Here is a 16,580-nt window from a genome sequence, read left to right as displayed (position 1 = left end):
CCCGCCCACCCCCACAGCGTCTCACGCTTCTACTGCTCATGCGCTCTGACCCGGGCACAGCTTCTTTTTTTTTCTCCCCCTCAGCCCCCTCCTCCTCCTTTCCGGAAAGCTGGGTGGATGGCTTTGCCTCTCGGCTCCTGGAACTGAGCTGGGCTGTATTACGCCTCCATTCACCACAACTTCGGGGAGGGGCATTGCGCTGTGCGTAATGTTTTCTCCGCAGCCGGGTCGGCGCTGAGGGGTAGCACCGTGTGTGCAGGGATGCAGGTCTGCTTAGGCAGTTTGCTCCAGGAACCGGAAGGAGCAGGGGGAAAGGATCGAGTGCAGGAAGGAGGCTGCAGACTAGGTGGTCAGGATAGGAGAAACTCCTAGGCTGGCGGCCCTTGGGCCTAATTTTATTTTCTCTCTTTCTCTGAAATTTCTCATTTTCCTCATCTTTCTCTTCCTCTTTGTCTCTCTTATTTTCCCCAACCCCCCTACCTCACTTTGCCTTCCTTTCTTTTCCTCTTTCCCTCGCCTTCCTCTCTACTCTCTTCCCCTTTGGCCTTTCAAGCCCCAACTCCCCGGTGCCTGGAGCTCAGATACTTGCAAACCCAAATATCTGGCCAGAACGAGGATTAGGCGGGAGGCAATGATGGCCTGGGAGAGACTGGCCTCGAACTCACGCCCTCCTGAGATGGTCCTCCCTGCCACGGACGTGCGGGTCACTTGACCCAAGAAACAAAGGAGAGGAGCGTGCGCCCAGAAGGAACAGGTTCTAGCCCCCAGATGTTCCCTGGCCAATCTGGGGTCCTGCGCTCTTTACCCTGCCTTCAGACGGAGCTTCTGGGAAAGGAGATTTAAGGATGATTTCCACTTTCATCTCTGAACACTTGTTGCCTGAAGGCCGAGCCTCTGCCTCCCTCTGTGTTGCCTTAGACCTCTGCAAAGAGGGGACGCCACGTTTCCCAGTCTAGACTCTGAGAGGGCCTGCGGGTTCATGGCCTCCACCTGCAAGACGCCCTCCAGTGCTGCAGGCGCCATTATAGTGGGGCGGTTGGTCAATTGAAAAAAAACTTCAGTTCTGGCCCAGTCGAGTGTGGCATAAGTGGGGTGGGGGGCGGGAAGGAGGTGTCCTTTGTTTGCGCCCACAGGCTAGGGTCAGCTGCAACGTCTGGCGATTTAAAGGGCTGCTGGCCAGGACCCCTGCCTTGCTCGATTTGGCCGAAAATGCCAGCTTAAGCGCTCAGGCCTCCCTAGCAGCCATAGAAAGCACTCCCAAAACAGAGAAAGTCTTGGAATTTTTAAGAGAAGTTTTAAGGATTGAATGAGATATCCCCTACCCCTTTAGCAGATGTAAGAAGTTTGGGCAGATTCCAGGGAACTCTAACTCCTAATTGATTGTCACCCACCCCCATCCCCAGGACTAAGGACTATTCTTACGGATTTCTTGGTCAGTAAATAAGGCTTCTTTTAAAGTTTTGGAAATAATTAACTTATTTATAATGGTTGGCAGATTCTTTTAGACTTTCTTCATTTAATAATGCATTGTTCCCTGCTCAGGGCTGCACTTTATCTAGGGGTTAACTTTCACAACAATTTCTCTCATTTTAACAAGTCCAGGTCTTTCTGCTCTTCACAGGAAGAGCTTGGGTAACTCTACCAATAGATGCTGTATTAAAACATGAGAGGAGAGCATTTGACTGCCAGACCACTCCTGCTCTCAAAACCAAGGGCTTCCACCCAGTGGTTTTGAAACTAGACATTGAGGATTTGTCTTCTTTCTTGGCTTTCCACAATTTCCCACACTGCTCACTTTCTAGGTTATATCCTTCCTCTCAGAGGTGCCCTCGCTGATCCCTTGCCCTGTTTCCCTTCCTCCAAGTACTGGCCAGGCCTTGTTTCTAGCAGGGTGTTTCCACATCTCAATGAATTGTTTCAAGTCCCCACCTCACAGGTGTCTGTTGAATAATGCTGTTGTCTAGGCAATTCTGAGCTGAACTCATGAAAGGCTCCCCCCGCCCAAAAAAAGGCCTAAAATCAAAACCATAACAAACAAACAAAACAGAACAAAACAAAACGAGAATGTGTTCTTCTCTAGGATCTTTGCCCAGCTGTTTCTACTGCCCACACCTCAACACAGAGCTTAGTCAACTTCTGTGGCATCCAGGCCTAAGTGCAAGGGAACTTCTGCAATAGTCCAGCAATGAGAATATTTTCTCTCCCACTTGAACTTAGGTGATCTATAACCAACTGTCCAGGATGTTTGTCAAACTCATCATCTGTGTTAGCTTTAAGACGGATTTGCACAATATGGATCCCCCCACCTTTTTTTTTTTTTTTTTTTGAGACGGAGTCTCACTCTGTTTGCCCAGGCTAGAGTGAGTGCCGTGGTGTCAGCCTAGCTCGCAACAACCTCAAACTCCTGGGCTCAAGCGATCCTTCTGCCTCAGCCTCCCGAGTAGCTGGGACTACAGGCATGCGCCACCATGCCCGGCTAATTTTTTCTCTATATTTTTTTTTAGTTGTCCAGGTCATTTCTTTCTATTTTTTAGTAGAGATGGGGTCTCGCTCTTGCTCAGGCCTGTCTCAAACTCCTGATCTTGAGCGATCCACTCGCCTCGGCCTCCCATAGTGCTAGGATTAGAGGCGTGAGCCACCCTGTCCAGCCGGATCCCTTAACATATACACCATGACCTCACCTCCATTACAAGCTTGATATAACAGTACAGACAGGACAGAGGTCTTTAGTTGTTTTAGGCTATGGACCTCTTTGGAAGCCTGGTAAGCTTGAATTCCTAATAGTTCTGTGTTTGCTGCCTATATTCATAACAAAATAAAATGCTAACATTCCAATAAAATGTTGTGAAAATAAAGATGCATTTTTCCCATCCAAGTTTATGGAACCCCTGGATTCTAACCACTGGCTCTGTGGACTCTAGGGATAAGAAGCTGAAGTTTTATATATATATAGACTTTTATACTCTCTTCTAATAACTTCACCTTTGAAAAGCTTTGAACCTTTGTATGACTTTTTGTGCCAGCAGCAAAAGGGCAGACACATCTGATTCAGCCAAAATCACTGACAGTAGCCTGGCCCTATGGAGCTCCTTCCCAGATGCAGCCTCTCTTTAAGTGCTGAAAACATCTGGACCTATCCTGGGTAGATGCTTGCTTGAGTAGCCAGGGGTCAGGCGACTGGCAGGTCACTGAGGTTGCCTAATCATTGAAAGTTCCTTGGAGCCATATGGTCTATATCTTGGTTGGCTAAACACAGCAATGGGACCAGACATTCTCTGAGCAGAACATTTCCCCAGAGATAGCAATAAGGAGAAAAAACTTCTTTGTATCACTAATAGTTACAGATAAAGAACTTTGGGAAATTACGTAAGAATGTTCAAGGTGTATCTCTTAAATAAGCATGAAAGCAGTATCAAGTTGACCACAGATGACAGGTGGTGTGGTACCAATATTTGGAAGGCAATTTTAGACTTTAGAAGGATCCCTTTGAGTCTTCCAGAGTCCAGGAAACAAACAGCCCAAGTTTCGGGGCTTATCAATTGGGCAGGCTAAGGAATGGTGTACCCTCAGTGGTCCTCAGATTTTTCTTCAGAAACTTACCTCACTACACTTGCCTTCAAAGCCAAAAGCTGAAGCATTCCATTTCTAACCATGTGCAGGGTTGTAGCATTGGTAAGCCCACATTCCTGCTTTATTTGCAGAGAAAAAGAAGATCCTACAACCCACAGATCTTTAGTAGATGTCAAAAAGATGCACTGGAAGCTTGCTTTCATTAGGGCCTATTTGCAGCAGATTCCACCACCAGACCCCAAACATCCCTCAGTCTCCAGAGCTTCTACAGACCGGTGCCCAGAGTCATTCCCTAAGCACTTTCACTTGCCCCAGCCAGACTGATGCAATGGCATAGACAAGTGATGTTTCTAGTCCAACTTTCTAGGAATAGGACATTTGGTGGTCCTACTGTCTGCCAGAGCTTTTCATGTCACTGATTCAAATTTCTCCCTTGGAAAGAAAAAAAAATGGAGGAGATTGCAGATCAATAGCTAGGCTATTTTTCCATTTTGATCTCTTAAGCAATGCTAAATGAGATTATGTGTTGAAGTTTATGCCCAAAGCAGGGTCCCAGGACTGAGGGCCACTGTACAGAGGCTGGCCAAGCACAAGCTTTGTTACATGAATCTTCTGCATCTAGCTCTGCAGGCACTTGTTCAGTTCTTTCTTCCCTGTTTCTGACCAGGTTGACACCCTAAACAAGAGGCAAATCTCTTTAGAGGCCATTCGCAGCAGACAGACTTCAGGATTCCTGCAGTGGAAGGTTGTCTCTAGTCTTATGCAAAGAAACAATTTAAACCCCAGGAGCCCGCCCATATGTCTAAACCCAAATTGTGCAAAGGAGATGAGAACTATCAGGATTTTGGAAATAAAGGAGGATATTCTTCTTCTCTGCTATGAAAATTTGGGCTTTAATCATCATCAATGAAGCTGAAAATACACTTGGATAGAATTCAACTTTCAAGCAAGGATTCTGCAAAATGTCCTTTGACAAAAGATTAGGAAATATTGCAAAAGGATCTTCCAAAACAGCATTAAGGAATCAAAACAACTGAATTTACATAATAACAACATTATCTATCTATCTCTCTCTTCCTCTATCAACTCCTGCCATCAAATCATTCCCAAATAATAGAAGAGAGCCATTATCTGAGTTGTCCATTCAACTACTGTAAAGACGGTTCCTTTGCCTATCAAGAAGGGAATACCTTTGGAGGCAACTATCAGCTAGCAGTGTAGTTGAAATGAAGAAAACTAGATGCCTGGAAGGGAAAACACCCAACCCTAAATCATATGCTTATTCTAAATGGAATATTAAATTAAATTCTCCACAATGAAGGTATTCCTGACAGAGCGGCTGTCAGTCACTCCCTGTTCAGACACCACATTGTGGGAACGTCGTCGCTGCCACATTGCAGAAGGCTGGTGTCCCTGGTAAAGATGATGTATATCATGTAAACTCCATCACCAAGATCAAAGTCTGCTTCTTTCATGGAAGCCAATACATGTCAAACCTCATTCCAATCAAATCGTCTGGAAATGAATTCAAGATGAATATGTCATAGAATAATGTGACAGTGGAATTGCGGAAGGTCAGGGGTGATTGTTTCAACGAGAGAGTCATCAAATATTAATTCTAGAACATCCAGATGAGTAGGCATTGAGGGGGATTAGCCAGCTGCCTGTGGGACGTTGTGTCATTGATTTGCGTGCAAATGTATCAAACACCAAGGTATTATTCTAAGTTTCCTTGAACTCAAGAAACGCCCCAAAACCCACAATCCAACATAACCAAAAGACAAAACAAAACTTACTACTTAAAAAATCAAAAAACAAAAGAACTTCAGCAAACCAATATTCAAAAGAGGATATTTAACTTACTTGACTCTTTCAGAGTATTTCTGTAAAGCCGTAATCGTTTCCTCATCACCAAGGAAGTCTTATATCTCATTTTCTGACTTTGAGCCTGTTTGGGAAGAAAACAGTAACAGTCACTACTAGTTAAACAATTTCATACATGCTTGTGTAGCAAGATTCTTTGGGCTGAATGTATAAATGAAAAAAGGCGTTGGTCTAAAGATAGTCTTTCAGTCTTTGACCGTTTTTAAATTTGGAAGCTAAAGAAAGGACTTTTCTAGGAACTGCCCAATATTTATTCAAAAATAATATATCTTTGGTGATAAAAATATTGGAAATAATAATTTTCCAGCTAGACTTTTATCTGAAACGTATTTGTTGTCCTGCCTTGCAAGTACAAGTAAGCACTCTTTCAGTCAGTGCTCAAAAATCCATAACTTCTAGAATTTGAATTTACTGGAACCCCCATTATTTCTTTCAAGAATTGAAAAATTGAATTTAATGAGGTGTGATGGGGAAAGTCCACTGTTATCTGAGAGATTGGCAGGTTAAAATTTGAGTTAGAAATGTTGGAACTGAGAGGAGGGGAATTTCTTTGCAGATTTTCATATCCTGTTCTGTTTATGGTCGTGTGGAACACTTAGCTACATATTTCCCACACCCTCAGACCCATTAGGGAGACCCATCACTGCTTGATTTTTCAAAGTTATTATAAAATTCACCAGATTAAAAAGGTATTGCTTTTATCATTTGGGCCAGACTGTCCCCATTTCATAGTTGAGAAGAGTAGAAATAACACTCCCAAAGGTATATGCATTACTTATCAGATTCACTTTGTGGCTAGAGCTACCAAGCCATTGGCCATTTTAAATTCTTAAAACCATCCTGAGGACCTCTGTATTTGTCAGGCAAGGCTGAAAACAGTTGAACAGCCAAACAGAAGTGATCCACCCAGCCTTGACCCTCTATTTGGCCTAGAAAGACAAACAGTCATTGAAAAGGTCTCAGGCTGGACAAACACAGCAAGTCCTCAGTCAGTGAGGATGTCTGCCTGTCTTGACATTGCAGCCTACAGAACAAGCGGCTGTTTAACTTGTTGAACTACAGGCCAAATCCAAGTGGGACTCTGTTATCTCAAAGGGTATCCAATTCTCTATGCGCAAAGATCTCTTTCTCTCCCCCTCAACCCCCAACCCGGACTCCAACATGCTTGACAGTTTTCACCCTTCCCTTTCCCTTTTTTTCCGAGGTCCAGGCCTGGGAGGTAGGGGGTAGACTCACCTTTTCCCAGAAGGTTTTATTTATTTTCAATTCTTTCTAACCAAAAGGTATCCTTCCCCAAAGGTTATAAGCTCCTTCCAGCACAAATCAGGAAAGAAAGGAGGCCCAACTTTGCATTCCTACAGAAGGGCAGCATGCTGGGCGTCCTCGCTCTGAAATTTCCTCATGGCAGGATGTCTGGCACGGAAAAGTCCTGGTTGGTTGGCAATAATAGAATTTACTTTTTTCTTCTGAGGGAAATGGGTGTGAGGTTCCCTAGAGACCTCTGTCCACCCACAATGCTGCCCCAGCCCAACTTCTAAGAGGTCTGGGTCACTTCTGCCCTAGGTCCTGTCAGCCCTTTGTGTATTACAAACCCATAGACATGCAAACAAATGGTGCAGAGGTTGGTCTAAGGCAGGCAATAGGGACCTGAAGAGGCTCTCTCCGGCAGTTCTAGCACCCTGCCTGTATAAGGAACCACGGTAAACATCTCCTTTAGTTCAACTCTGATGCCACTTAGCAAGCAAGCAAGCCAGTCATCTCATTAAAGGAGGGGTGAGAGAATTTGGGAGCAGTCCTTGGACCCCTGGACCTGAGGTCCCCACCAACCTCAGGATATAGGAATCTCAAAAAGTTCTCGGTTTGGTTTTTCCCCAGTGCTTGCTCCCCACACCAGCCAAGGCCACAAAATTACCAGTCGGGAGCACATCCTGGAGACTTTAGAATCTGTCTTCTTGCCCTCACCTTCAGTAGAGGAAAGGGTGCCAGGGAGCCCCAGTGATTGATAATGTCATATGAGAGCCAAGAAAGTGGGGCAGGGGGTACGTGCAAAAGGCACCATTTTTATTTGGGGGGCCGCGGAATCTGCACGTTGTGGGACCCACCTAGCCGGTGCAGGCCTGCCTAAGGTCAGAGGTCAGCCACAGTCAGCGGCTTCAGTTCCCGACGGGCTCCACACTGATTAACCCTCAGGCGCGGCAGCTAAGGCGTGTTCGTCTGTCCGCTACAGCTCGGCCCTGGAGGGCGCAGGGCAAAAGCCCTAAACTGGGAATTCACGAGCCAGAGAAGAACCGGCTCCCGGCCTCTGCCTGCTGTCTGCTGCTGCCAGCTGCACCTCGCACCTTTCTGGAACCCTCCATCCGGACTTCAAGCGCCGGGGAGGTTGAGCTGTGAGACTGGGTTGTGCAAGGGCCTTATACTCCTTCTCCTGTTCGCTAGAGAGAGGAGCTCAAGTTCCCCAGCTCGGGGATGAAGGATGGGAAGCCTCCCGGTGCCCAGAGTAGAGTCTGCATCGGTGGATCACCCGCAGAATCAACCTGGGCATTTGACCCTCCCTTTGAATCCTTTCCTCCCCCAACCTCCAGGCAGCTGAGATAGAGGAAGGGAAAGCGGTGGAGTGGTGTGTCGCTGTGAGGCCAATAGGGTCGAAAAGCAGGGAGAAATATGACCTTGGAATCCAAAAGGAGTTTCAGGGAGACAGTGCCAGCCGAGGTGCAGCCCTCCTAAGACCCTCTGTCCATTCTTAATACTCTGCTGACTCCCAGCTGTTCCTGTGGGGCCGTTGGCGACCCCAAACTTTCAGGTCCAGCCTTCGAGCAAGTCCTAGCTTTCTTTCACAGACCAACTTTGTTCCCTTCTCATTTGCCCCGAATTTCCAGTGCCCCTGGGTCTAGGGTAGTGGCCAGAATCCTAGGAGCGGCCTGCTTCCCAGAGAGCTAGTCGCAGACCTCTTTTGCAACCGGGAGAAAGCAAGCCAGGTCCCGAAACCACGGCCGGCCGCACACAGAGAGCGAATCCCAGCGATCAGCGTCCTGAGGCAGGACCCGCCTCTGCTGTCAGGTTAGGGCGGAGAAGTTCCATCGTCTTGCTGCCAGCTGGGCTAACTTGGCTCTTTGACCCCGGAGAGGGAAAGCCAAGACCCTCCGGGCTATCCCCGTGGGGGCAGGGAAAAAAAGCTGCCTGCAGGGGCCCCCTTCCGGGAACTGGCGGCGGGGGGCGCTCACTTCTGGCGAGGGAAGCTCCAGGCCACCATTACCCTTCTTGTCCTCATGTTGGGGCACCCAGGCAATTTACAAGGAGAGAAAGGAAGACAGGCGGGCAACAAGTTACTCTTGGTTCCGATGCCAGTGGGAGCCCCATTTGTCCCCCTTTCTTCCCCTCCTCCTGGGAAGAAGAGATGGACTCCTCCTCAGCTCTACCCTTCAGCGGAAGGGCCCCCTCCTCCCCTTAGTGTCAGTGGGGTGGGGCCTATATCCACGGTTGGGGGGAGTAATGAAGGAGGAGATGGGGGAGAAAGTCTGGCTGGGCCTCCTCCCCCACTGGGGTTTGGGTGCCAACGGCCCCCCATGAGGGCGCTTGCTACGGCTGCTGCTGGGGGTAAAGGTCTCTCCTGTCTGCCCCTTGGACTCACGCACTTACCCCACTCCACCTGTTGCCGGGGTCGCCTCATATCTGCACATCACTTCGGGGCGGCAGAGGGGGGACCACAAACCCCTCCAAGCCTCTCTTTTGTGGTTCCAGCGAGGCGGTCATCCTTCATTTCTCCTTTTCCAGCTTTCGGGAAGCAGTTAGGGAATGTATGATGAAGCAGAAATGAGCCGTCAGGATGATATTTTAATGGCTTATATGTCACGTTGGTGCATGTGGCTTTGAACTGGAGCCGCTCGCGTTTCCTGCAGAGAGCGCCGCAAATCCCACTTGATAACTTCTACAACCCACAACTTTTTTTTTTTTCTCACATTCACTCTTACCCTGTATATTTGGACGCGTTTCCTAAAAATACCCTCTTGTCAACGTCCCCGTTGGATTTTCCGAGGACTGAAAAGGAGAAGACTGATTTCTTTTTTGAAGAATTATTTTCCCTCTCCCCCTCCCAACGGCCACCCTTCCCCCTCAGGTCCCCTCCCTTATTTTTTTTTTTGAAAGGCAGGCGAGGTGGTTTCAATATTTGTTCTCCCTAATGAGAGGAATACAGCCTCTAGAGAAAACTTTTCCTTGCAGATAAGGTTTTCACAACTCCAGGGAAAGCAGGATCCCACTTCCCATTGTAGGCAGCAGAAAACACTGAACTGCTCCACTATATATATATTTTTTTAACGAAGTGCATAATAATTAAAAAAAAAAAAGCCAAGTCCCAGCCTTTTCCCTCCACTCCTCACTCTGTTCCACTCAAAGTTGGTGGGAGAATGCTGAGCTTGTGGACTCAGACTTGTTGCTGGGAACAGATCAATTGATTTTTTTTTTTTCCTTTTCGAATTTCTATTTCCCAGCACAAGCGTAAATGCTCAGCCAGGTCCCTGCAGACACCGGGAAATCATCCCAGATACACAAGTGGACTTTTGAGCCTGAAGAACCTAAGGAAAGGGCAGTCCCACTCGCCAGCCCCAAACGACAATCTAGTCGGTGAGAAGACCAGAAAACCAGAAAGGCGAGGAGCGGCGGACCCTGACCCTGCCTTCCTCTAGCCTGCGCAACCCGCACTGGCGACCGGGCAAAAAAAAAAAAAAAATATATATATATATATATATATATATATATGTATATGTATTCATTATCATTTTCTTCTCGCCCCGGCACTGGTGAGTTTCCTAACCCGGCCGCCTGTAAAAGGATGAGTTGAGGTTTCTTTGTTTGCAAAAAGAGTTTAGGGCTCTGATTCAGCTGCAAAGAAGCCAAATGAAGTTAGAAACAAAGGGCAAATTGAAGGATTCCGACTCTTGGCTTTTTGTGTTTTCCTTACTAGAAAATAATTAGACCTAATGAATATGCAGACGCTTAGACTAAACCCTCGGTCCAGGCTTCTGGGTTTTAAACAGAGAGCTACGGAGAAATGCAACCTTCATCCCCCAACCCCCAGCATCCGCGTGCATTTTTTTGAAATGCATAAATGTTGCTGGCTTAATTGATTGAGTCACAGGGATTTTTTTCTGCTTTTAAGTGCTATACTTCTCTACCTTTCAACAATCATTTTAATATATAGTCAATGGCTCTTTGTGGACGGGACAAAAAGCAACTAGGCTCAGTTGTTGAATAGACTTTGCGCTAGGCAAAGACAGGTTAATCGAGGGCCGCATCGCGAAAACAAGCGAGTGTTGTATGTTTGCACTGAATCCAAGTGTCTGCATTTTCCTAACTAAATCAAAGGGAGTGTTATTTCTTTTTCTGCTCACTCATCTGAAGGTAAGTAAATTTTCTCTGGCGATCAAAAGCCTGGTCGGCAACAAAGACCGCGCCCGCTTTTTCCACCGTCCTGGTGTGGCGAGTTGCGGAATTTCAATAACTGTGACAAGGGTGACTGATTTGTGAACCAGAAAAGGTTTGAATGTCACAAAATTTACATTGGTCCTATCTATTGGGGATTTAAATACCAAAAAAGTATTGGGGATCTCTAGGGAGCTCTGGGCAGCCCAGATGAACAATGGCGCATTGGGAAATTTACAGTTTTACCTGAATGAAAGGGGCCCGGGTTGGGAACAGGAGTGCCAACGGAGAGGGTTAGCTGGGGCAGATGTGGGAGACAAGGGAAAGGGAGAAAAGAGAAAAATAACGCGAGAAAGCGAAAAAGAAAAGAAAATTGACAAAAACATTTTCCATTAAAAAAAAAATCAAACCTCAATAACCTCGAAAGTTAAGAGCTCTCATTCACCTGTGTTTGTTTGGCTGGGGTAAGGAGTGCGCAGGAAGTCTGACTGATCTGATAAAAGTGAGAAAAATCGAGGCTACCGGTTACACTGAGACATCACATTTCTTGTAAAGAGAGCGGAGTGCCCGTGTGCTCCGGAGATCTTAAATTATAAACTGGAGGGGGAACAGGCAAGAGGGAAGCAAACTTCAAAAGGAGCAAGTAACAAAAGCCTCCCTTGCTGCCCTTGAAGGGGGGAACGGGGGAAGAAAGAAAAGAAAGTTGCTGAATCGGGACATTCTGGAAGTGCCTTTGCTGTATTTACCAGCCCCATCCCGCCTCCTGGTCTCAGAGACGCCCGAAGTCTCGGAACGCTCAGCGAAGAGCAGGTTTGAGGAAGGACGAGAGTGAGCGCAAGCGAGAGCGAGCGAGGGGGTGGTGGGGGGAATGTATATGACTGTGAGAAGAAAAAGGAATCGTGGCAAAAAAAATTTTCCGTGAGAAGAGGGAAAAAATTTGGCTAAAAAAAAAGTTGCTACTCCTGGCAGCCCTGTTTGTCAAAAGGGGATGTCAAGCGCTTTACAATACCTGGGATTGATGAGGCAGGCGGGCCAATGAGCGGCGCGCGGCGCCTCGGCGCGCCCTCCGTTGGCGCGGCGGCTGCGGACGGGGGGAGTGCGGGCGCACCAATGGGCGCCCGTGTCGGCAGCACGTGACGCCTCCCCCTGCTCCCATTCATCAAGGGGGGGACGGTGTCGTCCTTTCAATTCATTTATCTGCAGGAATGATTGCTGCTATCAGTCTCGCGCTCACTGCCCGGCTGAGGAGGTGAAAGTTTCTCCCCAGGAAGATAAACCGCAAAAGACAATATTGTGCATGATTTGCGCCTTTTCTTTGGCTTTTTCTTTCTTTCTTCTCGCCCCCCCCACTTTTTTTTTTTTTTTTTTTTTGCAAAAAGCGGAGAGGGAAAAAAGGAGAGTGAAGGAGCGAGGAGACAAGCCTGTGAGAAAGGAGAGGGAGAGAGAGAGAGAGAGAGAGAGAAAAGAAAGGGCGAGGGGCTAGTGGAGAAGCGAGGAGGGGCGCGCGGCGCCAGGCGGAGAGAGGGCGCGCAGTCACGGCTCTGGCGCTCACATTCCTCTATGCTACAAATTCGGGAGGAAGTTTTTTTGGGAGGCTGAGATGCTCCATGCTTTTCCCCGGGCAACCTTGACGCAGGGCCCTCTCGGCAGAGACTGAACGGCGAGAAAGTGTGAGGCGGGCCGGCTGGGTCTGCCTGGTGGGCGCTGGAGCCTGCGGTACTCTCGGCCCGCAGCCGTCCGGCTTCCCAGCGTTTGGCCCGGCGAGAGCCGGGGCGCGCCTCGCTGCTGCCTGCAGGCTAGGACTTCGCGAGGTGGGTCGACTCCCCCTCCCTCCTCCTCTTCTTCCTCCTCTTCCTCCGCCTCTCATTCCTCCTCCTCCTCCTCCTCCCGATTTTCCCTCCTCGGCGGGAGAGGGTGGGGGGGGCGGGGGAGGCCGGGGCTCGCCCCGAGCAGCCACGATGCTCCTGGACGCCGGCCCCCAGTACCCAGCGATCGGCGTGACCACCTTTGGCGCGTCCCGCCACCACTCGGCGGGCGACGTGGCCGAGCGAGACGTGGGCCTGGGTATCAATCCGTTCGCCGACGGCATGGGCGCCTTCAAGCTCAACCCCAGTTCGCACGAACTGGCCTCGGCCGGCCAGACGGCCTTCACGTCTCAGGCTCCGGGCTACGCGGCTGCCGCGGCCCTGGGCCATCACCACCACCCGGGCCACGTCGGCTCCTATTCCAGCGCAGCCTTCAACTCCACGCGGGACTTTCTGTTCCGCAACCGGGGCTTTGGCGACGCGGCAGCGGCAGCGAGCGCACAGCACAGCCTCTTCGCCGCTTCGGCTGGGGGCTTCGGGGGCCCACACGGCCACACGGACGCCGCGGGTCACCTCCTCTTCCCCGGGCTTCACGAGCAGGCGGCAGGCCACGCGTCGCCCAACGTGGTCAACGGGCAGATGAGGCTAGGCTTCTCGGGGGACATGTACCCGCGGCCCGAGCAGTACGGCCAGGTAACCAGCCCGCGTTCCGAGCACTATGCCGCGCCACAGCTGCACGGCTACGGGCCCATGAACGTGAACATGGCCGCGCACCACGGCGCCGGCGCCTTCTTCCGATACATGCGCCAACCCATCAAGCAAGAGCTCATCTGCAAGTGGATCGAGCCCGAGCAGCTGGCCAACCCCAAAAAGTCGTGCAACAAAACTTTCAGCACCATGCACGAGCTGGTCACGCACGTCACGGTGGAGCACGTCGGCGGTCCGGAGCAGAGTAACCACATCTGCTTCTGGGAGGAGTGTCCGCGCGAGGGCAAGCCCTTCAAGGCCAAATACAAACTGGTTAACCACATCCGCGTGCACACGGGTGAGAAGCCCTTCCCCTGCCCCTTCCCTGGCTGTGGCAAGGTCTTCGCGCGCTCCGAGAACTTAAAGATCCATAAAAGGACGCATACAGGTACGGAAACAGCTGTACAACCCCCACTCCCCCATCCTGGGCCTGGGACCCCAAATTCGAAAGTCAGCGGCCAGGGCACAAACCCACACTCCGTGGGTCCCTGGGGTCAGATTCCGGGAGGCAGGCAAAGTGTGCGCTAATTTTTAGTTTGGGGCTTGAAATTATGAGAAAAAAAGAAAAAAAGTGAGAGGGCGAAGGCGAAGGATATGTGGATAAAGATTTTAAAAATGAGGATCAAAAAAGGTCAGGAGAATGGGAAGCCGAGCCTAGTTTGGCGGATCCCTTGGTGCGCTCAAAGCCTGGAGAGGTGACCGGCTCTGGACAGCTGCAGAAGCGCCAGCCGTTCAGGCTGCAGACAAGTGTAAAGGCTTGCTTGCTGCCAACATCCCTCTCCACACACTTCATTGAGGATTTTGCCAAAGGAAAGGGCTGAGAAAATTGAACAGATTGGGTTAAGGGGCGTAGAAAGAAACAAAACAGAAAGGCAGGGGGAAAAGAAGTAATTTAGGATTGAAGGTGCTTTCGGAGGCTTACTCATATTTGAAGAGCCCAATTTTAGTAGTGACTGATTTTAAGAGTGGGCTTGGGGGATGGGGAGAGTTGACGGGAGACTAGGAGTCATTTTTGTCAATTAGATTTTATGGGAGCTACTTTCAAAACACCAGATTCCCTGTTTTGGCCTTTAAAAATAATAAAGGCACAGGTCGGCAACAGTTTAAAAAAAAAAAGTTCCCGAGGAGCTCAGTGCTGTAGTCTGGGGTCAGGCTGGACATTCTGGGCCCCTTGTGCCCACAGGGCTGGAGATTCAGTCTCCTTCCTTGTTCTGGTTTGCATAGGAGAGGTCTAAGAACTAAGCTGGCAACTTCAGGTTTAATGGCCGAATCAAGGAAGAATTTGAGGCGCGGAGCTCCCGCCGGCCCAGATTACCCTATGAAAATGTGATTGTATGTAGGGGGTGGGGTGGGGGAGGTGATAAGGGGGTGTGGAGCGTCGGGGAGGGGGTAGGGGGAGGAGAGAAGAGCAAAACAGCAGGAGAATCGGCCCCAACATGAAAACGAGAAACCAAGAGCTAGGTAGAAGCAACCAGAAATTGTGTGTATAGCCCTCAGAGGAAGAACCAGCTTCCAGACCTGATGCTACTTTGGAATCTTTGCTACTTTTGAATCTGAAAAAGACTATCACTAATAATTGTTTTAAAAAAACTAAAAATAAAATGTAGACCTTAATGTATTGGGAGTTAAAATATAGTTAAGATATTTATAATTCCATTGGACATAAATGAATTTATTGAAGTCCCAGGTTTCTAAGCTTGCAAAGTGCTAATCCGGGGCTGCTGGATTTTTATATTTTACATTTTTTTTTTTTTACTTTTTTCCATTTCTTTAAGTTTTGAAAAACGGCCGCGGGATTTGTTCTAATCAGACCCCTCTGTTTCCTTTCGCACCAGGGGAGAAGCCCTTCAAGTGCGAGTTCGAGGGCTGCGACCGGCGATTCGCTAACAGCAGTGACCGCAAGAAGCACATGCACGTGCACACGAGCGACAAGCCCTATCTTTGCAAGATGTGTGACAAATCCTACACGCACCCCAGCTCGCTTCGCAAACACATGAAGGTAATCGCTGCTCTCTCGCCTCCCACGTTGGAGGAAGGAGCCCTCTCTGCTCTCAGGCCGGGGTCGGGCGGCGAGTGACAGACAGGCGGTGGAGGGAGCAGAGGAAGCAGTTCCACTCTCTGAGTGGGACTGGTAAGAGAGAGCTGGACCGGGGCTGGAAAAGCGGACAAGGGGGGCCCAAGGCCGTTTGAAATTCGCTGTTTCATAATAAAAGTGAAAAGAAGTGAGCATTTGAGCAGAGGCCATGGCTGAATTTGGCCCAGAGCTAGGGAGCTAGGGCTTTAGTAGCGGGCTGACTCTGCCAAAGCTGCCGCCATTGCGGCTGGCAGCGTTGAGCGGGAGAGTTGGGGTATTGTGCCCAGGCCTGAGCTCTTGCTCACCTAAACCTGGGCAAGCAAAGTTCAGGGAGGGAACCATTCCAGGTTGTGTGTGGCCTCAAATCGAGTCTTCCCCTTCCCAGACCTATTTTTCTTTTGGGAGTCCTGGGGGTGTTGTCCTTGCCTAGAGCACGGCCTCTGCAGCGCAGTGGAGGAAAAACCAAGCGCAAGCCCGGCTGGTCCGGCCTCCTCGGCATCAGTGGGATCCAGGGCTGCAGGAGCAGGGGTGCAGGCGGCCTTCACCCGCTCGGGGTGGCCGCCGCGCGAGCTCTTTATCTCTGTGAAAACGAGACTTTATCCCTGCAGGTCCACGAATCCTCCTCGCAGGGCTCGCAGCCTTCCCCGGCCGCCAGCTCGGGCTATGAGTCCTCCACGCCGCCCACCATCGTGTCTCCCTCCACAGACAACCCGACCACCAGCTCCTTGTCGCCCTCCTCCTCCGCCGTCCACCACACAGCCGGCCACAGCGCGCTCTCTTCCAATTTTAACGAATGGTACGTTTAAAATCAGAAACAAAACACCGAACAAACCCCTATTTAAGAGACTGAAACACACGTATACAGAATATTACTGAAAGAACCCTGCGAATAAAAACAGCCCCCACACAGATCCCGCAATCCTACTTTTTTAAAATTTGCCAATAGACCTAGGATGAGTAAGAGAGAGGAAGCATCAAACCTTTTTAAAATTTTTCATTTACTTTCTTTTTCTTTCTTTCTTTCTTTCTTTCTTTCTTTCTTTCTTTCTTTCTTTCTTTCTTTCTTTCTTTCTTTCTTTCTT

At 49.3% G+C, this 16,580-nt stretch overlaps 2 protein-coding genes across 3 annotated transcripts in view; one reads left to right on the top strand and one right to left on the bottom strand.

Moving 5' to 3' along the window:
• The window catches only part of ZIC4 (Zic family member 4), a 20,950-nt gene extending 11,413 nt beyond the window's left edge, over nt 1-9,537 (bottom strand). For both annotated transcript variants that reach the window (XM_012642943.1, XM_012642944.1), the window contains exons 1-2: nt 9,091-9,537; nt 5,434-5,518 (exon numbers count right to left, since the gene is read on the bottom strand). In XM_012642943.1, coding sequence (XP_012498397.1) covers nt 5,434-5,503 — 70 coding nt within the window. In that variant the 5' untranslated portion in view covers nt 5,504-5,518; nt 9,091-9,537. The remainder of the gene's footprint in view (nt 1-5,433; nt 5,519-9,090) is intronic.
• A 3,226-nt stretch (nt 9,538-12,763) lies between these two features.
• Nucleotides 12,764-16,401, top strand: ZIC1 (Zic family member 1). Its single transcript, XM_012642942.1, has 3 exons — nt 12,764-13,812; nt 15,260-15,423; nt 16,107-16,401. The coding sequence occupies exons 1-3, from the start codon at nt 12,831-12,833 to the stop codon at nt 16,302-16,304; spliced, it is 1,344 nt and encodes a 447-aa protein (XP_012498396.1). The 5' UTR covers nt 12,764-12,830; the 3' UTR covers nt 16,305-16,401.
• Nucleotides 16,402-16,580: the final 179 nt, after the last annotated feature.

This window comes from Propithecus coquereli, unplaced genomic scaffold (assembly GCF_000956105.1).
Source record: "Propithecus coquereli isolate 6110/MARCELLA unplaced genomic scaffold, Pcoq_1.0 Scaffold19, whole genome shotgun sequence".
Taxonomy (NCBI): Eukaryota; Metazoa; Chordata; class Mammalia; order Primates; family Indriidae; genus Propithecus; species Propithecus coquereli.
This window is presented reverse-complemented; position numbering and strand designations above follow the sequence as displayed.

Excerpts from the sequence above, each read along its gene's own strand:
- ZIC1 (XM_012642942.1), top strand. The coding sequence starts at position 12,831 with ATGCTCCTGGACGCCGGCCCCCAGTACCCAGCGATCGGCGTGACCACC. Across the intron at positions 13,813-15,259 it reads CCATAAAAGGACGCATACAG|GGGAGAAGCCCTTCAAGTGC; the intron begins GTACGGAAACAG and ends CTTTCGCACCAG. Across the intron at positions 15,424-16,106 it reads CGCTTCGCAAACACATGAAG|GTCCACGAATCCTCCTCGCA; the intron begins GTAATCGCTGCT and ends TTATCCCTGCAG.